Below are 24,589 nucleotides of genomic sequence, written 5' to 3'. Positions count from 1 at the left end.
AAAATGATACAGAATTTACACATAAAAGTTTGCACGTTTTAAAATTTTCCGCGACACGATATAGATGGCAGTACTTCTTTTGAGTAAACAGTAAACAATTCAAACTCACGCTGCATTATTTACGTACATTTACGTCTATGGTTGTGTTGTGATACTTGATAAGTATATTCGAGAGGTTAGAATTGAAACCGAAAAATGGAACGCAACGAAGAGGACTGGACAGTAGAATGTTCTGATGACGAAAAATATGAAATAAATGGAAAAGTAAGTACCTATTGCATTGTTGTTCCTTATAATTTTTATACATAACCATGTCTCTCATTTCTTGATTGTTTTTGTTTGTTCCATTCCTATAGAGTGAGTGGACACTGAAGCCAGAAGATGTGTTGACGTTAATTGAAGCACTGGAGGCTAAAAATAGAAACCTGGAGCTCGAGTGGAAATGTCCTGGTAGAAGAGGTCCATCTCCTATTCTTTCAAATAATCGACAACAAGATAGCAGTTCCCAAGAGTATAAGTAAATATTCAATATTACTATACACTAGAAGACTTTATGGAACTCTATAAGACTTGTTTCTTATACGTTTGTAGATCTGTTTTCCTACAAAGTTTATTTTTCTAGAACTGAGGAAAAGTCAGACTTCGATTTTATGGATGAAATGTCGTCACCCAGATTACCAGTTCGTAGAATAGGAGAAAGTACTCCAAAGGGAAGTGCTAAGAAAAAAACTGCAAGTTTTAATGGTGTTCTGTCCACTATGTTGAGACATCGCAGATTGGAGCAGCAAGAAATTAACTCCAGTCCAAAAAAAATGGAATCTCCTGTGTCTAAAACGCAACCAACTTAATTTTAGCTCATATTATTGAGTTGATAACTTTATAAATATTTGTGTGGAACACCATACAATGTTGTTGAAATGTTTTACTCTAAATTGTGATTAATAAGAGATCAGCAAAGTGGAATTATTGTCATTATTATTAATAATGGCTGACTCTTTCTGTCTATGTTCTTCTTTAGATGTGAACGTTTCACATAAGATATCTCTATTATATTTTGTATCTCAAGGTACTTGAAAATGTTAGGGGAGCTCAAAACAAATAGTTGTTCTGCTAGTCTCAGCCTTGAAGTACTAATGCTTGAACGTTACAAGTACAGTTTCAGCAAATCTGAATAAGGGACTCGCTATTATTAAGAATCAAAATGGATAGTTTATTTGGCGGGTTTTTATTCTCTGTCATGGTAAATGAGAAAGACTTAAAGTGAGCTAGAGTACATACTTTCACCGCAACAGAGCAGATTGTAATGTACTACTTGTCATCTGTTTTTTTACTTACAGTCTTTTTCACTAGCTGTAAACAGCTACTAAAGAGAAAATGAGGTTAGCAATGCCTACACTTCAAAATCATTTCAAGGTAGCACTATGCAACTTTGGAATAGCATTAGTTTATATAGGCTGGAAAAAAGTCATGTGCATCAAAACAGGTGGTGAAACTAGATTTCAGGATCGATGGAAATTTGTAAAGAAACGTTGTAAAATTTTTTATAACATTAAATATAAGCGTGATATTTATTTTTATATTAACCTTTTTGTGGACCACTGAAAAATCGAAAAACGATTAAAAGATGTTCGATTTTTTTTATGATGCAAATGATTTATAATTGTAATAGATTATAAATAATTCTATGTTATAAAAGAGTCTAACATATAAAAAATTTTACTATAGGTTTGTGTCACGGATCATCATCGATTTTATGGTCTAATTTCACCCTTCTTGACATGTCCATGACTTTTTTCTTGATTTTGTACAAATTAGTGACATATGTATGTATATTGAAATAAGTTTTTAATTTGGATGTGTGTATTTATAACACGGTCTTTTATAAATGCTCTAAAGAAAAAGTTTTCATGTAAACATCAAATACTGGTTATTTTCGGCGTAAAATTTGTACATATTTTTTATTACTGAATTAAATTATAAAAAAATTAATTTGGTATCGAATATTATTCCACAATTAAATACCTCTTTTAAAATATCCGATCGAATTATAAAATCCACAAGTACTTCTGCAGTTACTGTCAGATACAACGCAGCGTCAGTTTCAATCAATTTTCATACAGCTAATTTAAAAAATTTTCGTTTAAAATAGTTGCAAAAAGTACTTAAAAAAATTTTTCTTTTTAAACGGAAATAATGTTTGTTCAGTAAATACTTCTATGTATTCTCATAATTAAAATTGATGAGTTTGCTAGCTCAAGAGTTTTAAGTTTTTGAAAAAACAGGCACTACACTTTAAGTAGTTGTCAAATCTACAATTTTTAAAATTTTTAAAAATTCTTTGAGATATTTTTAAATCTCGCTACAGGCTACAACATATTCATTACAACAAAATTCGAGATGGTATGTATGTATATATTGGAAAGTGTCCAATTTCCTATGAAATGACGAGTAAAAGTTAATCAGTAACGATAATTCATTTCCGGTGCCGCATTAATTCTGTAATTACCCTCCATCACAGCTTTTAATTTTTTCCGCAAAACAATCATAGACCTAAACAGTTACCCAAGTTTTATATTTAAAAATCAATAATAAACACTTTTTATGCAGCAACTTATTAAAAACTTGACTTTCTTTGAACATTGACTTTGACTGTACTTTTTCCAACAACTTCAAAAATCAATAAAAACTTCTCTGTCCCTCTGAAAAACCTAGAAGGTAGCTTCGACTTAGAATTTACCTTAAAAGAGATCTGCCTAAAAATATTTACAACCTTCATTTAACTATCAGGTCTTGCCGGTGAAATTGTATAAAAGTACTCATTTATAATATTTTATCCCGTAAATAATTACTAGAATTCTAGTGATTGTTAATATTAGAATTTTAATAATTATTTAGATTCTAATATGTATAGTACTATATACAATAATAGTGTTTCATTTTTTTTATTGCTACTTCTTAGTAAATCTGTGGAGGTATGAAATTATTTAACTACTAGTATGGTGTATATATATGTGGATTTTAAAGTGTTATTTGTATATGTAATTAGAAATAAAATCAAATATTTTATAATAGAAAGTTATGTTAGTATTCATATATATATTTCATTCTGTACATATTACAATTCTGTGTAGGTTAAAATAAAAATTATGAACGATTTAAATGCAATTTTGTTATCCATTTTTTTAATCAGTCAATAGGGGACATTATTTGTTATAACAATCACTATCAATTAATTATTATGTTATAATATACAAAGAAATGTCGTACAAAATGCAATTTGTATCACCAATAGGTATATTATTCATAATTTTTGCATTTAAAATTTATGCCAAATAAGGGCGCATCTCTTGGTACGTTATAATAATTATAACTATTACGATTCAATCACAGTGCGGATGATGGCTGCCTGCTTGAGCTTCTGAAGCCCAAGCTGGGAATTCCGTAATATTGTAGATATAAGTGCCCCAAGTGACGAAAGTAACACTATGCACAATCAGAGAAAAAACAGAAGGTCCAAGACCTGCAACTATTAGGAATTTAGTTGGAATCTTGCCAACGATTGTTATGATCGCGTTCGGTGGGGTGCCAACGGGTAATTGGAATGAATATGAACACATTATAGTTGCAGGTACCATTAAGTACAATGGATGAAGTTCCATCGCTACACACTGTGGGAAATAGACCGTATGTTTCTTAATTGAACGATAAGGACGATATCAAACTAAACACAAAATATTTCTTAAATTGATATTTACCATTTGGGCGACGACGGGAAGTGTAATATTTGCAATGCCAACGTTCGAAGTAAACTCTGTGATAATTCCAATAAATATGGAAACGAAAACGAGAATTAAGAATGGTGGTAAATGTCGCAGCGGTACCAACATTTCTCCAATCCTTTTGGCCAAACATGAAGCAACACTACCCTTAGATATCGCAAATCCACCACCCAAGAGGAACATCAAACTCCACGGCATTTTCGTTTCAATCGCTTGCCATGTGATCAACCCCTCTGAAGGACCAGTCGGCCTTTTTTCACCTACATAAAGTAGGAATAATTAGATTGGGATTAAGTAAAAAACAGTTTCCGATACTTACGATCGTAGCTATAGCTATACAAGAAATTTAAGTCTTTTGGAATGAAGAACATTAGAATAGAGACCAGTATGACAGGCGTTGAATCTCGAATATCTCTGTTAACGAAATGATACGTATTCATTATAGTTCATTGGGAAAAAACTAGAAAGAGTAATTCTAAAATGGGACCATTTTTTGGACGTTTTTGGTCCCACGATTTCGGAACTGAATTCAATGCCAAATGTTAGTTTATGATAAGATATCAATTATCACAAAATTCTAAACTGATCTAACAATTAGTTTCTGAGATATAAGAGGTCAACGCTGATAAAATTCATTGAAGAATTAGTCCATATATGTTTACAGATTGTTCCCAAACATATGGGACATTTTTGGAGGACATATTCTATATAGACATGAAGACAATGAAAAAAGTTCATGTGCAGATATACATATCTTAAAATGCTTGGGTTTTTTAGTTACATGTTATGTTTTAGTTACATTGCGTACGGTGTGATACTTTCTTTAGTTTGAACTATGATTGTATACCACTATGATTGTATACCACTTATTCAAGGAGTCAGAATATTTCTAGGCCTATTGTATAGTAGGACCTTAAAGAGAATAGCATACCGTGCAGGCAAGAAATGGGCCAATATTTTACACAACATAAAATAGCATATAACTAACGAATTATACGTTTTAGGGCATATGTGTAAAAAATATCTCAGCTTTTTCTTATTTTATACGGGATTTGTGCCAGCGATGTATGCAACACAAAATAGCGTATAACTAAAAAACTAAGGATTTCCAGATACATGTTCATATAAACTTTTTTCATTATCTAGCTTTGTAGAATATATCCTCAAAAAATGTCCTACATGATTAGAAACACCCTGTGTTCACGCTATTACGAACCTTTTTGTCCACTCAATAATTTAAAAATTTTTTTCTGTGGTTTTCTGAATGCGTATACTGAATTTGAACTTAGATTTTTAAAATTCATAATGACTCATTCAATATAATAAGCAGTATATCAAAGTGTGTTCTAATATTCATAAAATTTTCGTGTAAAAGAGATTTTAATAATAATTAGTGTTATTTTTGTGGAAACTGTCTTTGATTGATAGAATATATGTATACACCGATGTAGCATGTGTGTTAATATCATATATCAATGACTTAATCGACAAACGTTGTATGTTTACTTTTGGTCAAGTTTAAGATTTTATATTATATTATATTTTATATTATGAAATCTTAAAACTGATTCCAAGTGAATATATGACATTTGTGCAATAAGCCATCGCTATCATCCATTACCTATATTAAATCGGTTATTAAAAATTTAATTTGATTTTCTGAGTGACATGAAGGTTTATACATTAAAACTTATTGGTTGATACGTCAGTGAATTTTAACTTCCTTGATCTCTCATATCTCAGAAACTAATTGTCAGCTCAATTTAAAATTGTGTGGTGATTGATGTCTCATCATAAACTAACATTTGGCAAAAAAAATCAGTTCCAAAATTCTGGGACCCAGAACGGACGATTTTTATGGTTACGCTTTCAGGCCGAGAATAAAAAAAAAAGTTCAATAACTGACATTCAGAATCAGATTAACATCAAATGATACTTAACATGTCCGATATTACTTCTGACCATCCACGTATGAAACCAGGTTTTCGAAATATCCAAAGAAATATACAGATTACAAAAAGGCTGGCGACTCCGAATTCATGAAATGTCATACCACCCAATTGTTCGTACCGTGCGTGCACCACCTAAATATTTTAAAAAATGGCAAGTAATATGCGCGAGTAAAATGGATAGTTGAAAATAATGAAATGTTTCTATTTATATACGAGGTTTGACATAAAAAGTAAAATTATAGTTGAAATTTTTTTGCCTATCATAATAAAGAGACTATTAAAAGAGTCCAAAAGGACTATTTATATGGTCAGAGTCGGACTGGACAGAAGGTTAGGCGTTTGTAATTATGCAAATGTTCGTAAGAAATGAATAATTACAGTAAAAATGTTTCTCAAGTACCGAACAAAAAGCATAATTTAAATCTAACGATGGCTCCTCGGACCTTGGATAACGATGGCCCACCAGGGAAAGCCTGATATAGTGCCTCTCGGAAACATAGTGACTTCGGGGTTCAAGTTCTTCACATTTTTGACAATGAGTGCACAAAGGGGGCTAAGAAACTAAATGTGGCCAAATAAGGTACAGCCCTGAATCAAATAGCACAGAACACATTTGGCAACTTTTACCTACAATGGTATTGCATAACACGTCACTTGTGTAGATTTCACCTAAGTCACTACCGAGAAGCAGTATATCGTGGTGGGTTAGTCCAATCACATGGTGGTCATAATTGAATTAACTTCATAAATAAAAAAAGTTATAACAACTAATGTCTTTCTGAGTCAGATTTGGTAGATGCAGAAGAATTCAGTTAGTATTTTACTCGATTTATAATCGCTTCTCCATCCTTGCCAATGGTCGCGGCTTTCGCGTCACTACTGTGTGGCCTCAGAAATCCCAAGAAAATTATACGAAGATACAGCCAAGTCAAAAATGAATTAATAGCCATTTGTGGGAACGATGCGATCATCCATTGAGTAAAGTTAATGCCTTCAGCTTCAGGGAAAGTACTCTCGTAGATTCCTTTGAAAGTAAGGTTAGTACCAGTACCCACAAGTGCTCCCGTACCGCCAAAGGTCGCGCAGTACGCCGCTGCCATTAAGTAAGCCTTTGTCACGTTCGTTGCTCTTAATATTCTACCATTTTTGTATTAGCAACATATAATACATTATGAAAATAGGTATTTTGTTTAAATATTGATAAGGGTTCTTCTTTATATCTGCGATTGTAAGGCAAACCGACACAAGTTACATATGTCTATTTTCAAATTAATGGTTCTATTTTCTACTGACGTTCAAAGCTTTGAATCGTAATTCTGTACTATGAATTTGTATTTTATTACATTCTCAGATTTTAACTCCTTAGTGCACGATTTGGGTCTGACGGATCCATGAGGATTATCATTTTTCATTTTTTTCGTTAAATATTTGTTTAAATACTAATAAATATGTATTTATTAATGAAATATAGACAAAATGGTGGATCCCTGAAACTCTATTCGTGCAATAGTAGAAGTATTTTTCACCCGTGCACAGGAGGGTCAAGAGAAATGTCTTCTTAAATTAATCTGTTTTTATTAATAATACTGTTATCAATTTTATCTTGTCAACTTCAATTAAGGCATAATCTCAATTTTCTTGGAGATGTGACTTATATTGTTTTGCCTCACTGTTAAAAATATGAAGCATCCGGGGCAATAAGGACATAAGCCAAAATTTAATAAATAATGAAAAATAGCAACACTATGGTTAAAAACCTTTGTTGCTCAATTAAAATATTTACATTACTTTGAGTCAATGTTTTAAGCTACACAGAAATTAACATGGTAGATAAACAAGAAGATTATCTTGTACAAAAACTGTATGAAAAATGTATTATAACATAAATTTTTAAATTTTTATTTGATTTGAGAATTAAATGAAATATCTTTGTTACCTTGGCCGCTTCATATTATCGCTAGTTGTACAACATTTTGACACTTACGGTTCTGGATCTGTACTGTCTGGATCAGGTGGTAGTTGGTCGAAAACTCGACCAAGTCCAGCCTATGTACAAGTGAAATATAAATAAAGAAACTGAAATAATTATTTTAAAAAGTATTCTATAATTTAATTCGAACTTTCTCAGGGGCGGATCCAAAACTTTTTCTTAGGGGTAAAATGCTTAAAGCACCTACATTTTTTAACCTTCTTTCACGCGATTTGAAACTTGCTGGTAATTTATATTTTAATATTTCTATCTGATACTATAATCTAAATATTTAAATTCACATTAATTGTTTATGCATTCAGTATATATCTAATAAATTTTTCAAAATGTGATATAATATTTTTTGATATTATTGTTTAGGATCCTCCCTCTGCATCCATCACTGTTTTTTTTCTTCATTTTTCGTGAAAAATATAGGCAATAGAAAACCTGTTCCAGTTCTTCGAGAATCGCAAATATAATCGGTACCATCATAGCAGTAGCAGCAGTGTTCGAAACCCACATCGATATAAAAGTGGTTACGAAACAGAGACCGGCGAGTAATCTACCATGAGTGCAGCCAACAGTCTTCATTACCGCAAGTGCGATTCTTAAATGCAGATTGGAATGCTCGATAGCTATTGCTAGAATCAAGCCTCCAATAAACACCATTATAGTGTCGTTCATGTAACAGCTGCAAGTTTCCGCCGTGCTTAGCACTCCTAAGAGAGGAAACAGCACCACCGGAAGAAGCGAAGTAACCGCCATGGGAAAACATTCAGTGATCCAATATCCTGCCATTACCAGCACCGTGAATCCGCATCTGGTTTCCTACGGACATCACCAAATAGATCTTCTATTCTCCAAAAAGTCTTTTTCTTTTTTAATAGTTTAGGTACCAGAACATTGTGAAATAACACAACTGGCCCTAAGATAAATGGCCACAAGACAGCGAACAATATTTTCCAATAGTTTTTCAGGAACCTTCCTGTCAATATAAGTTTGGTTGACGGTCTCCTCTCCACGTCAGTTGGCATGTTTAATTATTGCAGTATACGATACAAATCATCAGCGATTCGTTCAAATAAGCAGTTTTAATGATCTTAAATAACCATAAAATTGAATCACTGGTTCGTATCTAGGCACTCGTTCCTCTGCAAACATATATTTGAAGGTTTTTGTTTCTGTGACAAAATTCACGTTATCTATGACGAGATGATAGATCTATCATCTAATATATTTTTCTGTCCGCATTTGAGGGACTTGCGAGTACTCTTACCACGTTCCTGTCATACCCTATATTACCGATTCAGTCTAAAATAAGATTAGAGCGCTAAAAACGGTAGGAATTAAAATTAGATGTTACCAAAAACATTTCAAATATAATAGAAATTGAAATACTATTCATATTTTTCATGGAAATATTAACAAAAGTCAAAAAAGCGGTAAGGATTGTGATAAATCATGATAACTGTACCGTTATACAATAATTAGAACAATAACAGTAACTGGTTATTTTTTTATAATATAGTATCAAAATTGTAAAAAATAATCATACTGAAAATTTATACATATAACGATACATCAAATGACTAAAAGAAGAACGATCCACAACTTCTGGAAGGAACGGAAAAGATTAAAATTACATAATTGATTTTATATTTCCGAACTATCGACGAGGCATACAGTACGATAAGAAATTTAGAGGGTATTTAATAATAAATGTTAGAAATTTTAAGGGGTTATTCTACACGTTAAAATAAAACGAAAATCAAGAATCATGAAAATGCGTTTGAGGTTTCACTTCAGAGTTATTACCTACTGAGAAAACAGCTAAAATTCGTGAATGTGTTTGATTTGGGACTGATTCTACTGTCGACATGTAGCAACTATGTCAGGTATAGCGAACTCAGTAGAATAAGTCAAGTCAGACATTTTATGTGTACCTTCCGATGATTAATTCGTACATATTCGTTAGAACATTAGTTCATCAGAAGATGAATCTACTGTAACCGCAGTATACGACCACACGAGCGTTAAAAAAACAGGCGATTGTATGTACGTCTAGCTTTGTTATTTTCAATTGAAAAGCAAGGAAAGACATATGATCGTGCGCAAGAAAATTGTTCGAGTGATCCTACGTTCAAATTCGCGTGAAATGTGTCTGACTTGGGACTTACGCTACTGTTAACGTGCACCAGCCAGGTCAGACATAATAATGTCAATAGAATCAGTTCTAAATCAGATAAATTTCTCGCGAATTTTTGACGTTTTTTCAACAATTAATAGCTTCGAAGCAAAATTTCACACGCAATTTTGTCATTCTTGATTTTCATCCTATTTTGACATGTAGAATCATCCCTTAAAATTTCTGATACCTGTCGTAGAGTACCTTGTATATTAGGCTGAAGAATATTATTAACTATTGCATTTTTACTGTGTTGGAGTATGTAAATTCACATTACGAAAATAAAATGCTTTATACATTCATCTGTATAGAATGCGTAAAAAAATGTGGGACATTTTAGAATGTAGGTTTTAGACACAAAGACGGTGAAAAAAGTTCATGTGCACATATGTTGGGAAATGCTTAGGTTTTTATTTTGCATGCTATATTGTATTGCGATGATAGATGCCAAATATTTCTGGACCTAGAAAGATCTTAAAGGTGGTAGCACATCGTATGAGCAAGTACTGAGCCAATATTTTATGCAATGTAAAATAGCGTATAACTAAAACACTACGTTTTTTAAGCATATATGCATTTGAATTTTTTTCAACTTTTGTGTCCAGAACCTATCCTGCAAAAGTGTTTCATGTTTTTGTCATTTTTTACACGTTAGGGGCTAGAATTTTACTCAACATAAAATAGGGTTTTGTGCAACACAGAATAACTAAAAAACTAGGTGTTTCCGAGCGTACCTATATGCACATGAACTTTTTTCATTATCTACGTATGTAAAAGCTACCATGCAATGATATTTTAATACATCTTATAAAGGGTGTTCGATGACAGATATCAGAAATTTTAAGGGATGATTCTATATGAAAAAGTAAGAGGAAAATAAAAAATGATCAAATAATGATCAAATGTGTCTGATTCACGACTTATTCTACTAACTACACTATACCTGTCTGACAATTCGGGTAGACGTCGGCAGTAGAATAAGTCGTGAGACAAACACATTTCTCTTTCAATTAATAATTTTGAAACGAAGCCCCAAACGCAATTTCGTACTTTTTGTTTGCGTTCTAGTTGTTGTCAAACACGTTGTATACTTGAATACTGTACGAAAAACAAGCGAATCAAGTCAAGCCCAGATTAAGCACACTATAAAATTACACATTTAATTTTTCTACCAAAACGTGACTTACATCCTCTTTGGAGAAATATCACACGTATTTACAAAACTAGTTCTTTCTTTAGCTAACGTTACTTCAAAATTAGTTCTTCAATTGCCCACTATTCGTGAGCAGGGGACGCTAGGAATACCCTCAAATTTGGAAGTCGGTACTGCAGGTGCCTGCGAACACGAGACCCCATAAGATGCATACTCTATTCATACCCTTCGTCAATGTCTACATCTCGTCGGTGTTATTAGCCCTGGAAACGTGAGACAAAAAAGCACAGCTTATCAGTACCCTGTAACTCGCCTGTCGACCGTACCGACGGAGGAAAGTCTTCATAGAAAAGTTCAAGTCGCCGTGCCGTGGAGAAGGGATTCCGTCGATTCGTAGAGACGATCGTAGAGGGGGATGTATCGAGCTACCCTTGATAACGGGTGAAAGAGGGCGGTCCTGAAGCCCTTCGCAACCCTTACACTCCTTGCATTGGTCTTGCGTTGTTCGTGTTTCTCGCGTCAGTTGTATCAACGATGGGCTCAATTCGACGTGTTCGCTCCAAGTTTTCTACGTGTTAGAGACTACTAGTGCAGTCCTTGTAACATTATTCGTGCGCGTAAAAACGAACGCAACGATTTTTAGCAAAAAACAAGTTTACAGCGAGGTAAGCGTCTGTAGCATATATGCAAGGCGTGCACGCACATTTTCTACATCCTTAGATAAGCATATCACATATTCAAAGACAATATTGTTCATTATGAAAGAAAGATCTTTAAACAATCGTTTTTTCTTTGACATCGTTAATATTGAACATATCTATTTTCTTTGAAGCTTAATCCGCAATGCGCATTTGTTAAGGACATATGTATATACCCAAGGGGGATATCCTTTTTGCAACTGTTGTCATTGTCATCGTCGCATTTGTTTCTTTTTCCTTTCGTTTTCACCTGTTTTCGCTTCTTCGTTTTCTTTCACTTCTGATTCGTACCCCATTCTTTTTATGATAAATTTATTTTTTTCGTCTCCTGTTACTGATATATGATCTTCCCGCGGAGAATTCGTTACCATACATGCTGCATGCTGTCAGTTTCTCCTTTTTTATAATGGTTTGACGTTAACAAGAGACGCGGAGGACGAAAAACGTAGTCGAAAGTATAATTATTTTAATTATAAGTACAAAATTATATATTTTATAATTAATGTATTTCTTTTTTAAAATTGTTTTCATAATTACCAACATCATATTATTAGTGTACTATGCAATCTAGTATTATATCTGACATAATCAAATACCAGTTTTAAGACCTAACTAAACACATAAAATAAAGATTTCAAAATACCTATACACTTATTGTTATTATGTGTACAAACAGGCTCTGTCTGTTCATGATAATAAATGAAATTAAATTGAAAATTACAATAAAATAATATAAAACAACCAAAATATACAAGAATAAAAACTGAAATAAAATTATAACCGAACAAACAATAGCGCGATAAAATGCTACTTATACAATTTAGATAAATTAGTTACAAATGCTTTATGATTGATAATAATTGATATCGATCTGTTACTCGTAGCCTCTTCATAAATTCAGTTGATATCGTATCAAGACTGCGCACAAACGTATGCAATATCAGTACGTACAGCCTGTAAAATGAACTAATGTAGGTGACGAAAAGAAGAGCAGACACGACGGTATCTCGAAAAACTAGAAGCATATCGATCGATAACATGGTTCGAAGTTTATAGCATCGCGACAAAGAAGCGGGACGCCGCTGCGCGATCTCAAGGGTAGGGTGCAGGTCGTATGCATCGCGCTCAGACAAAGTCGATGGGAATGAATGAACGGTTGAGTCGAGGACGGATCGGCTAAAGCTCAGGCTGAGGCATAGGGTTGAAGGCGACGGCAACGACGCTCATCGCGGTCGCGGCGGCGGTGACTGTACAGAAACGTGTGGGGTGTGGGTGACGGAACAGTCGGGGCGGAGATGGGAAGAAAGAGGCGAACAACTAGGCAACAGCACAGAAAAGGAGAGCGCAGGTACACGTATCTACCTATATAGCGAGGGAGTAACTATGGGTATATACGTTGCTTCAGAGGACGACGGGTGCCGCGATATCGATCCCACGCAATATCGCGTTATTCCCAGTAGTGTTTCCGCAGGCGTAGAGACGCTAAGCGTCCTCGTGTCTCGTTCGCCGGCGTCCACACGACTGTCAAATCGAACGAAACGTCGCGGAGAGTCGTTAGGATAAGACGTTCGTTATCTTTTATACGTTTTCTACGTTTTTATTCTTTTGCAGTTTCAAAGAGAGGAAAAAGTAGTTACGGTTGGGAGATGAGAAGACAGAAAACTGAGTAGATAAATACGCATCTTGTTTTCTAGTTCTTTTTTAGACAATATCAACAACGAGACCGTGCATATCATCCAATCTTCAAGAAACATGTGGGGGAGAGCAAGTATGGCAATCGTGATGATACTTCTCGTAACATGCTCGTGCATGTTTGATGTAGCCCTCTGTGAAGGTACGTTATGTCTTTATACCTCGAGAAATCTTTATCGAACGAGTGGGAGAAATGTACAAGAATAAATCTGTCTAGTAGGTAACACTGCAGAAGTTGGCTCCATCGATTCAGAAGCAGAAACTATTCTGGAACGCGCGACTGCATGGCTGTGGAGTCAGCGTGACAAAGATGCCGGTTGGGGAAACGATACCCACCGAGTTTTACTAGTTCTTCGACTGAGTAACCTCTCGCGGGAGGATAATGTTGCCCCCATGGCACCTCTTGAACTACAGCTCAGTAGTAAACAGATGGAGCTTGAAATAGTGTTACTACTCTGGAGGTAAATATCGCGGTTCTCTGATCTTTTGAGTATAAGCAAAAGAGTAACCCTAAAAATAGGCTGTTTTGAGTCCTATGAATTTGGAACTGGATTTTTGTGTTAAATGTTCATTTATCATGAGACTTTCATGATACAACAATAAGCATGGCAAATTTTTGAGTTGAGTTGATAATTAGTTTCTGAGAATCAAAAAATTTGCTTCAAAAGATTTTTTCGATTGCTAACAACCAATTGGAGCTGAGATTTTCAATGACTTAAGAATAAGAAGCATGATGTTCTTAAAATATTCACGAAAAAATTAACCAAATCCAAACAATTTTTTCTTATTCACATAAATCTAAATGCCATCTTAATTTGTTATTGAAAAAGTGTGAATATAATAATAATTAAATCAAAATCTAGTTTTTAAAGTCGAACATGTAAAAGGAACAACAGCTGATTACTTAAATTATGTTTCATTACCAGCTATTAAATTTCACGTATAAATATAAATTAATTTTTTGAAACAAATCTTTATCAAGATAAATTTCATTACACTTAAATACTAAACTGATAAGGAATTGGGTTGTGTTCAACAACTGGGTCCTTGGCGCGACATCAATATTTTTTATTCGTATAGTGATGGATACATTGCAAATATCGGGATTAAGTATATTTATTCCATTATATTGATCATATCCGAGGAACCACACAATTGTCACAACGTGATTGCAATAACCAATAGTTTGAGCACCTCTGAGAATAAGCCATTATGGATTTATATAATCTAAATTCACTTTGATTTCTTGTACCTCAGAAACTAATTGTCAGATCAGTTAAAAATTTGATTGTGATTGATGTTTCATCATAAACTAACATTTGGCATAAAATTCAGTCCCGAAATTGTGGGACCAAAAACGTTCTTAAATGGTCTCATTTTAGGGTTGCTTTTTCATTTGTGAAAAGCAATAAGTATAAGAGAACAATACATTAATGATAAATTGATTATTGATCCACGAATAAGGATAAGGGACTATACGATTGCATTTTCTCAGGCATAGGGAAGTTGGTTTTTCTCCAGTTCGATTAGCGCGTTACACTCTTGCTTTGAATGCTATGTGTACGGATCCAAGACAATTTCATGGCCACGATCTGATAGGAACGCTGCAACATCACGAACCACCTACGGATTACGAGTTCGCTCTTACAACGTTGGCTGCATGTAACGCGCAAGCTCATGTACGAAAGAGACAGATACGACGATTGCTAGATATCGCAAATGCCGCTCAAGATCACAATGTGGGTGAGTGTTTTATGATTAATCGCATTATCAGATTTGTGAGTTGATCTCCTTTTTCGAGATAATAAAAGTTAAGATAAAAAGTAAGATAATAAAATCTATTTTTGACAAATAATTACACATAATGCTGAAGGAACCATGAATTTATAGTAGATACTACATACTCGTATCTCTAGATTTGAAACGTAAAGGTAAAAACAGACATGTTGACAAAATGTATACTATCGCAGTTTTGGTATGCCTGAGTGCAATTGGTTGAAAAATATTCTATACTCTAACATAAGTAAATGTATTGATAATTTTACTAATTTTAAGTCTATCAGAAATGCGTAGAAGTGTGTATTCTTTAATTCTTCTGTACTAGAGCATACGATATTTTTTAATCGATTATTAATCGATTATTATATACGGTGTTCGGTAACAAGTATCAGAGATTTTAAGGAATGATTTCACATTGTAAAGTAAGATGAAAATTGAAAATGACAAAATTGCGTAAAAGCTTTGTTTCTAAGTTATTAATTGTAAAAAATAGATGCATCTAAAATGTGCGAGAAGTGTATCTCGGTCTTGAGTCTTGAGGCTTATTCTACTGTTGACGTGCAGTGGCCAAGTTAGACGCAACGATATCAGTAGAATAAGTCCTTCACTGGTACCAGTCTGTCCATACCTAGTTGTAAAGATACAAGCTTTGAATAAATTGTTTTGGCGTCCTCGCCAATTTCGATACCCTTGAAATATATTATTAAGGGCAGCATTCCAAAAATTTTTTCGTATACATATAACCGTCGCTTGCTCCTCGTTTTAGAGATATGATCAAAAATATTTTTAGTATTGTTTAATGTTTGGGACAAGACTAGGTTAGTTTTCTAATAGATTTGCAATTACTCTATCTATAGCCCTCCTTAATGCAAAACTATATTGATAGAGTATTTATGGACGGAGTATATATTTAAGTATTTATAAAAATAATGCAACGGCTCTTTGCTGTTTGAAAGCGTTAATTATACGTAGTAAATATTTATGGAATACGTAGGCGTATGCTATACTAGGAAAGTTAAGTATTCTTAACTTCTTGGGTTAGGTCTGGGTTAGATTATTTTGGGTTGTGAGTGCAGGTATTGAAGATTTAACCAATACAAATCAAATTTTAAACAAAGAGAATTGTTTTTAACGTTTATAAGACCCAAGTCTTTAAATTTAGAACAAAACGTATTTTGTTCTATATCTTATATAAGGAATGGTTTTTAGGTGTCTGCCTTCGATTGCTTTGATGTTCAGATATGTTATAGAGAACCGAAGAATAAGAAATATCTACGTTCTTTTTTTTTATTTTTGTCCGTTTTCATATTTTTGGAGGGTGAAGTCACTTCTCAGAGTTTGTAAAATGAGATACAAAAAATCACATTATTGATTTGAATATATAAAACTTGGAACACCCCTAATAATTTATATTTTAATATAAATTAATCTAATATAGACTAAAATATTTGCAATATTTTATTATGCATTATATTATATTATATATTATTTTATAACATAATTTCAATTTTTTAATATTTTTATTTATTCACTATGTAAAAGTGTTGACTAATTAGGGATATCCTCCATCCCCCTACTAGGAGTAGAAAGTCATAAAGTCACTAATTTGGCATCATAAAATTATTTATATTTAATTGTAATATTTCGTATGGATTTTATGAATTTTCTTTGTAAAAAGAAAACCCTTCAAGTTTCAAGTCGTTCAAATATACATAGAAACAATCATGATTAGTTTATCCTTTGGTAAGAGAGACTGAACATTATCCACACAGTTAATTATCAAGCAAATTAAAATTATTCCAAGTTTTATAATGATCTTTAAGCCAACAATGTAATTTTTCGCATCTCCTTTTATAAATTGTGACAAGGGACGATTCTTCCCCCTAAATATGAAAACAGGCCAAAATAAAACAAACACGTATTTCTTATTTTTCGGTCCTTTATGTAATATATCTGAAAATCATTCCTTATAAGTGATGGTTACATAACTAGAAAATAGTTATTTAGAATGATGATTTTGACAACATATTTCAAGGACATCAAAATTGACAAAGAAGCCAAATTTCTAAATAATTACCCATCAGCTTATTAATAGTTTTAACACGTTGATTGTTACGTCATATATGATTAACACAGCTAAGTTTCTCAGAAGTCATGTCAGTTATATATGTGTGACACCTACAATTTTGATAGAATGGTAGTAAATATTGTATAACTGAAAATTGATATAAACTTCTGTTACTGCTATTTCTTAAGTATCAGGAATTTGCGACCTGAGTGTCCATATTACTAGCATATAATTAGTGAGTATATAAGATACTCGATTTTCTAAAACGTTATTAGTTGAACTTTAAGGATCTTAACACCATAAGAACGTTATATTACACATTGGTTAGGCCGCGTCTTGAAAATGTGTCCATAATTTGGTCGTCGAGTCAAACTAAATACAACCACCTCATTGAGAGGATTCAGCATAAAGTTTTATATGATATGTTGCCTGTAAAACGAGTTATAGTATGTCCATTATTTATAGACCATGATTATGGTTCAATTATAATCAGACTTAATCTTAGATCTCTCGATTCTCGCAGAACTAGTTCCGATCTGCTCTTTCTGTTAAAAATGTTAAATGATGTGATAAAATGCTCACAACTAGTTGAATTAATAAACATATATGCTCCCTCCAGATCAGTTATACTTGCACGATTCTTTCTTCCACGTTGGTACACAACTAGATTATTTGAGTCCCTGTGAATCGTCTGTGTACTGTTGCAAAGTCATAATGTTCAGTTCTTGATTTTTTCGTTACAACCAACACTGTGTCATTTAAAAATTCGATTTTCAATGTTTTATGGTATTATTGTGCACATCCCCACCAATTGTGTATCTCATTATTCTACGTTCTATTCACAATTAATGGGACTTGAACCCTAAATAGAACAATGTTATTATTAAGAAGAATGACCTCCATGAAATATATACTTATTATTGAAAATTTCGTAGTGGTGTGGGAAAAAATGAGAGTAATTTCAGATGCAGATACAAGTGTTTTCACCCTAAGAAAGCAAAAAGTAATAGAAAACAAAATGGTCTAATACTGTTATTGAAGTTCACTACAAATCAGCGAAGTTTAAAAAAAGTTCGAATTCTTGAGTTACCGAAGTTATCTTCGTGACATAAATGACACAAAAAATATTTCATTCCTGAGAATGTAAATAACCAAGTAGTATAAGTCTCCAAGTAAAATAAATATTTTGACCTAATTTATCAAATTACCAATTTTCATTTTGGCCACGAAGAATTTTTAGCCAAAACTGGCTTGGTGATCAAAGTGTGAATGAATTCTATGTATTATTAACTTTAAATTTGAATTTGTTAGAATTGAATATCATTTTCATTATTTATTTTAGATACTGTCGCAATGGTAATCCTAGCCTTGAAATGCATCGTCCAAGATCACAGACATCGAAATCTTCATCATTTTGTGCGCAAACCATCGATTGGCTTGGCACAGCAGCAAAGGCTCGATGGTAGCTTCGGAGACCTTCGGACAACGGCCTTGGTAATGCAAGCTCTCGAGGAAGCAGAAAACGAGCCCGCTGACAACTGGAACAGATCTGCCGCATTGGCCTGGCTGACTAGTCAGCAACGACCAGATGGTTCTTTCTCTGGGGATGTTCGCGTAACTGCCGAAGCTGTCCTCGGCGTAGCCCCACGAGGTCTGGCAAGTATCAGGACTTTGGACTGCGGACAAGGACTTGCCGATACTTCACCTCCGCGACTCGCTAATACTGCTAGTGGTAAGTTTCCTTCTTTCTCTGGCCAATTGTCCCTACTTTCGAAAATTTTGTTACCTGTCCACACAGAGCCAACGATTTCGAGCAACCACAGCGAGACAGCGCCAGTACTTCTTGGAAACAATGTGGGCAACGGAAGTACTGGAAGTGATGGAGTGAATGGTAATAATGGAAATAATGAAAACTATGGCAGCAAAGGGAACGGTGGCGCAAATGCAATCAATAATAGCAATGCTGATAATGCGATCGTTGGTACTACAGCACCCGTCATGGTGAACGTTTCTTACACTTTATGGGTTGGCAGTAACGTGAACGAGACATATAACTTAACCATAACCGCCCCTAAAAATGAAACGTTCTACGAAGTAATGCTTCTTGCTGCAGAAATGTCACCGCATTTTCAGTTCGTTGCATCTGAATGGCCGAACGGGCACTACGTCCACACGATAGCAGGCTATAAAGAGGAACCAATGTCCTATCATTATTGGTTGCTTTACCGACTTCCTTCTCCACCCGATCCTTCTTCGCCACCGGGCAATCAACTGGTTGCCCCAGGAGGTACGTCAACTCAATTTTTCGATCATCATTACCCCTTTTACATACAATTTCTTTTTTATATTATTACCCTTCGCTGCCAATCTAAAATAACAGATTATCTCCAAACTGCCAGCCACACAGCTCCCGTTAATTCAACATAGGTCCATCACGCGATGGTGCGTGACTGGTAATTGCAAAAAACGTTTATCACGCGCTGGCGCGCAATCGGCAGCGAACGTGTTGTAAAAAGTAAAGCAGTTACACTCGTCAAAATATGTGAAGGGAGGATCAGTGTCAAGCTTTCACTTTGGATTATCATTATGAAATCATCCGTAGCGTATCTTTTCTTTATTTAGCTACAATTTAGCACATTTGTCTCTAACTAAAAAATACTATACGGTGCTCTTACAATTTCATTAATGAAAGAGGTTATATGTAGTCAAAGACATGATAATGCGTTTGGTATAGTATAATAATAGGACTGGATATTTTGTGGTAAGGTAAATGTTGCAGTAGCCGATCATGTCTCGATACCTGGACACTAACACATGTTTTATTTAAATTTAATCATAAATTCTAATGTAGCTAATAACAAAATAGTGTCATAAAATAGTATTTATTCAATTATTGAAACGCTTCAGTTATTCAAGTGTCGAGATATGTACTTTTCTGTTGTTCACATACCGGACATATGACAGCTTAGATGTCCAGATATTGATACATTTATCCAAAAACTAGTTTAAATTCTTATCCCCTGAGGGGTTTACATCTATTTAGATGGGACAAAAGATCGATTTCTCGTGTTTTATGTATCTGAAAAGCATCAAGTTTCACAAATGTATCTTCAAAGTTTCGTATCGATATCTCAAAAACTAATGAAGTTATACAGCTTTGTACGACACGGGGTCGCCCAGTCGAGCGTTGTTATTTGCATACAGGAAACCATACCTATTTAAAACCTCAAACGCGTTCTTCGCGAAACATGATTTTCAAATACGATAGAGATCATATCTCGGGAACCACTTGACCTATTCACTTTAACTTTGCAAGAAATATTCTTAAGAATCTTACGCTGTCCTTGCCGATCTAACTTTTTTAAATTTACTTTCCAATTTTTCTATAATTAAAAAAAGGACGATTTTTTCATTGAAATTCCATATTTCAATTTTGCAGAACCGCTATTTTGCAATATAATTCAAAGTTAAAATTTGGCGATCGTTGAGGACTTCTAAATTTCATTTACTTTTAATATACATTCGCCTTTTTGCTTAGAGATGCATTATTTGGACTAGGGAATATTCACCAGCAAATGCTTGAAAAAGAAACACGCCTTCTATCAATGGCAATATGTTCTTTAGTTAATAACATATGTTCATAAAAATAACAGTTAAAAGATGTATCTTCTATAGGAAAAGCATTTGCTGAAAAAAAATTCCCAAACTTATATAGCTTCGTTGGGCTTCTAGGTAGATGTAACCTCTTAAGCTATTATATTCTTGCTGCTCTGCAGTGAAAGGAAAGGGTAGGGAAAAGTTGGACCATAAGCACTTAAAATATCTGTTAGATTCGAAAGTGTTTTTGTAAAAAATTATTTCTTATTCAAAATTTTTCAATATTTGTTGTTTATTATTTTAAATCTTGTTAGGCCTACACTTGAGTCTGCACATTTATTGACTAAATAATCAAAATCAATAGTATTTAAATCTTCGTATTTTATATTTAGTAGAGCCAATGCATTTAATAATTTCGACTTGTATTTCTAATCTAAATAATGTTTTATGCGCTTTGAAGTTAAAACCCATCGCTCCCTAAGATCTGTTGTTCTAGGCTATAACCTATTCAGCCTATGCCTCTACATTTACCTTAGATTTCACGATCAAGTTTCAATTGTTCATTTCAACATGCTTCAAAAATACAAATTTTCAGGTGTTGACGATCTGCAGATCAGTGAGGGCGAGCATTATCTGTTTTGGTATAAGAAGCTGTGAGCATCAACGAAGCGTCGACGCTTGGTCGAAACCGTTGGAAAGTGACAGAAGAAAGAATCATGAATGTATAAATTGAAAAAACCGAGAGCAATGGAAAATAATTCTTAGTGCAGCTCGATAATGGAAAGCTCACTCTATTCACTGCCATCGCTAAGCGTGTACGGCACCGTACACGACATTTTCCTGGAACATTATCGCACACGCGATCCTACATATGGTCAAGTTCTTGGGAAAATGTCGAGGGAATCTAGCTGGCAGTGACGTTTGAAAACTCTGCTCTAACGACCGATTCGACGTGTCGGTAAAACGTGATGCATTTTAACATACGAGTATAACGATACCGGACTGACGCATAGGGTGACGACAAGAGTCATCCGTATCGTTACTCAAGCCGAAAGCATAACATTTTCTATGAAACTGCAATGCACAACCACATTGTACCTACTTACATGGTACAGTGATAACACATGACGTCAACGTATTGATTGATATTTAATAAGTCCCATGTATGCTTAGTGATCTATTCTATTGATTGGAATCTTGCTACGCGCCTTGCTTTACAATCACTGAATTTCCACGCTAACAGAGGAACAGCTTACCGCGACACGAATGTCAAAATTCATTGGAGAAGGTGCATTTCGATTACTGGTTTTCCATTATTTGCCTAACGTCGCAATGTACAGTTTTATTTGTTTCTTGAAATTAATAAAGTGAAAAATTACAAATCCAAATGGTGTCACGTTTTTTTAAGTTTCAATTTTTTAGCGTGCAAAATAGATAGTAGTTTAGAAAGAGGACATTGAATTTACGTTTCCTACCTGAAACTAGTAGATGGCGGTGCGGAGAACAGAATTGTAAATGAATTGTGGGAATCACTTGGTATATACAGGGTGTTTCGTAACATGTGGGTGATATTTCAGGGAATAATTCAAAATTTAAAAATAATGAAAAAGTTCATATTAACTCATATCCCATTTGACTTTGTTTATGTAATAAGTTTTGTGTTCGTGTTGTTTAATCTGATGATTACTTTCACAGGAGATGTTCACAATGACTGTAGTCGGGTCAACGAGATGTGTCAGTAAATGTAAATAAACATATGGACTTGATATCGGTCATGTGAATACCTCGTGAAAATTTTCTGTTTCTTTATTGACTCGTCTCATTGACCTGAACATAATTTGCATTTCAACTATACCTGGAAATGACTTGTCATCCCTATGACTACTCTTTTAGTATCACCTAGTGCACTCAGAATTTAATGAAACCCATGTGTAAGACAACACATGACACGTGCGGAGTGGGGAACGCGAATTTGTTTATGGCGGTATCTGGAGCAGGTCCCGAGAGGCATCGGCCGATTCTGGAGGGACGATAATATTCATTCATGACACGACAGTCGAACCGATAGCACCTGGTATCGCGTTGCCTTTGGTAAAATACATAGTTTTGTTTTGGCTAGCACGAGTCCTTCTTTTCGATTCGCCTTACTTTTTCTTACACTTGTTCAATTTTTTATCGGAATATTTCAATACTTTCAATAGGCCTTGTGTACACTAGGACTTCAAGTGCCCCACGTACCTCATAAACAAGGTCAAATAGGATATATGATTATATGTATAAACTTTTTTCACTGTTTTTAGGTACTGAATCAGGCCCTGAAATAGTACCTACATGTTGTGGGACTCCCTAAACATACAACTATTACTATACAGGTGTTGGACAATAGGTTTCAGAAATTTTAAGGGATGATTCTACATGCTAAAATAATAGAAAAATGAAGGTGGACGAAATTGCGTTAGGGGCTTCATTTCCTAGTTATTAATTGTTAAGAAAATGCTTAAAATGTATCTAACTTGAGACTAATTCTACTGACGATCTAACTCTAACTAGTACACGTCGGCAGGTAGAGTGAGTTCCAACAAAAACACATTTCACGTGTATTTCAAATGTTTTCTCAACAATTAGTAACTGGGGAACGAAACCCCAAACGCGATTTCGTCTCTCTTCATTCTCCACTTATTTTAGCATACAGAATCACCTCTTAAAATTACTGTCACTTGTGATTGAACACTTTGTATACATGCATTCGTGGAGAACGTGGGTTCCAAATTAGGAATGAATTCACTTTTCCACGTTGTATGTCTTAGCAGAAGATTTCAGCACTGTTAAATATTCAATAAATGTATAACTATTTTAAGTATTAAATATGATGTGTCTTTATCATATTAAAACTAAGACAGCAGTGAACATACAAAATGCTGTCTGTAGTAACTATTGCTACAGGATCTTCACCTCAGTCGATGAAATTGTCAGTGAAATTGAAAAATCGAATTTTGATTGAGAAAACCTTGTACAAATAACTATATTGCTTATAGTGCATAATAAACAGTGATTTTCAATTGTTAAAGTTATAACAGTTACTTGCACTAAGCATGGTAAGTGATTGTTCGAAGCTAAAAGTTTCTGTATATTATTGTTGAATCAGCAGTTCAAAAGTCATCTATAACTTCTGCAGCGATTTTTCGCGTATAGATCTAATAATTATCGTGATCTAACACAAACGAATTTATTTTGTAGTTTGTAAAAGTCAGCATTTTCATTATGCCTGAAATTGACAAATCTTTGATGAAATAACAGTAATAAAGTATATATATTCTAAAAAACAAAACGAACAGGTAATGTATGCAGATATTAACTATCGTTAAGACGTATGTCTTGTAAATGTTATGTAAATGTTATGTACTTATACCACGATTCTATACGAATCGTTGTTTTATATGCATGGTACCTTCTATTTCTCCTCAACAGTTGTTTACTTTTTCTGCTTTCCGCAGGCTTATATTTAATCTCCCTTTCTCGTACAAAACTAATCGTACAAAAATTTAAAAAGGGGAATAGAAAAAATATCATGAAAATACAAAAGAAAACCATATCCTCTAGATATTTATTATCACGTGAAGCTAGTAACTTTTTCAAATAAATCAGAAAAACTAATATAATAAATAATGAATTAAGATTATTTTATACAAATGTATGTAGAAAGTAATATCGGTT

At 33.9% G+C, this 24,589-nt stretch overlaps 3 protein-coding genes across 9 annotated transcripts; 2 read left to right on the top strand and 1 right to left on the bottom strand.

Annotated features, from left to right (window-relative positions):
• Window positions 1-162: 162 nt before the first annotated feature.
• Window positions 163-1,825, top strand: Pa1 (PTIP binding protein Pa1). The gene is made up of 3 exons (XM_076376446.1): window positions 163-264; window positions 357-517; window positions 623-1,825. The coding sequence occupies exons 1-3, from the start codon at window positions 196-198 to the stop codon at window positions 846-848; spliced, it is 456 nt and encodes a 151-aa protein (XP_076232561.1). The 5' UTR covers window positions 163-195; the 3' UTR covers window positions 849-1,825.
• A 1,446-nt stretch (window positions 1,826-3,271) lies between these two features.
• LOC143178286 (protein I'm not dead yet) lies at window positions 3,272-8,737 on the bottom strand. Its single transcript, XM_076376824.1, has 8 exons — window positions 8,600-8,737; window positions 8,151-8,531; window positions 7,716-7,777; window positions 6,556-6,868; window positions 5,721-5,863; window positions 4,099-4,193; window positions 3,756-4,039; window positions 3,272-3,668 (listed from the first exon to the last, which is right to left on the bottom strand). The coding sequence occupies exons 1-8, from the start codon at window positions 8,735-8,737 to the stop codon at window positions 3,381-3,383; spliced, it is 1,704 nt and encodes a 567-aa protein (XP_076232939.1). The 3' UTR covers window positions 3,272-3,380.
• Window positions 8,738-11,342: 2,605 nt separating this feature from the next.
• LOC143178133 (uncharacterized protein CG3556) lies at window positions 11,343-22,263 on the top strand. Of its 7 annotated transcripts, none has more exons than XM_076376623.1 (8): window positions 11,343-11,706; window positions 12,796-13,087; window positions 13,434-13,573; window positions 13,649-13,892; window positions 14,927-15,174; window positions 18,621-19,010; window positions 19,077-19,565; window positions 21,471-22,263. In XM_076376623.1, the coding sequence occupies exons 2-8, from the start codon at window positions 13,035-13,037 to the stop codon at window positions 21,530-21,532; spliced, it is 1,626 nt and encodes a 541-aa protein (XP_076232738.1). In that variant the 5' UTR covers window positions 11,343-11,706; window positions 12,796-13,034; the 3' UTR covers window positions 21,533-22,263. The 7 variants fall into 7 exon arrangements, with proteins under 7 accessions (XP_076232738.1, XP_076232735.1, XP_076232737.1 ...); XM_076376620.1 differs by having other exon boundaries at window positions 12,789-13,087; XM_076376622.1 differs by having other exon boundaries at window positions 12,715-13,087.
• Window positions 22,264-24,589: the final 2,326 nt, after the last annotated feature.

This window comes from Calliopsis andreniformis, chromosome 4 (genome assembly GCF_051401765.1).
Source record: "Calliopsis andreniformis isolate RMS-2024a chromosome 4, iyCalAndr_principal, whole genome shotgun sequence".
NCBI lineage: Eukaryota > Metazoa > Arthropoda > Insecta > Hymenoptera > Andrenidae > Calliopsis > Calliopsis andreniformis.
Note: the sequence above shows the minus strand (reverse complement) of the source record. Positions and strands in the feature narration are given on the sequence as shown.

Bases quoted from the DNA above. Each gene is read 5' to 3' on its own strand.
- Pa1 (XM_076376446.1), top strand. From the start codon at position 196: ATGGAACGCAACGAAGAGGACTGGACAGTAGAATGTTCTGATGACGAA. The intron at 265-356 runs GTAAGTACCTAT...CCATTCCTATAG, and splicing joins AATATGAAATAAATGGAAAA to AGTGAGTGGACACTGAAGCC. The intron at 518-622 runs GTAAATATTCAA...TTATTTTTCTAG, and splicing joins AGCAGTTCCCAAGAGTATAA to AACTGAGGAAAAGTCAGACT.
- LOC143178286 (XM_076376824.1), bottom strand. From the start codon at position 8,737: ATGCCAACTGACGTGGAGAGGAGACCGTCAACCAAACTTATATTGACA. The intron at 8,532-8,599 runs GTACCTAAACTA...TGATGTCCGTAG, and splicing joins TGTTATTTCACAATGTTCTG to GAAACCAGATGCGGATTCAC. The intron at 4,194-5,720 runs GTTAAGTATCAT...TTTCGTTAACAG, and splicing joins TCAGAAGTAATATCGGACAT to AGATATTCGAGATTCAACGC.
- LOC143178133 (XM_076376623.1), top strand. From the start codon at position 13,035: ATGGGAAGAAAGAGGCGAACAACTAGGCAACAGCACAGAAAAGGAGAG. The intron at 13,088-13,433 runs GTACACGTATCT...CTTGTTTTCTAG, and splicing joins CACAGAAAAGGAGAGCGCAG to TTCTTTTTTAGACAATATCA. The intron at 13,574-13,648 runs GTACGTTATGTC...AAATCTGTCTAG, and splicing joins TGATGTAGCCCTCTGTGAAG to TAGGTAACACTGCAGAAGTT.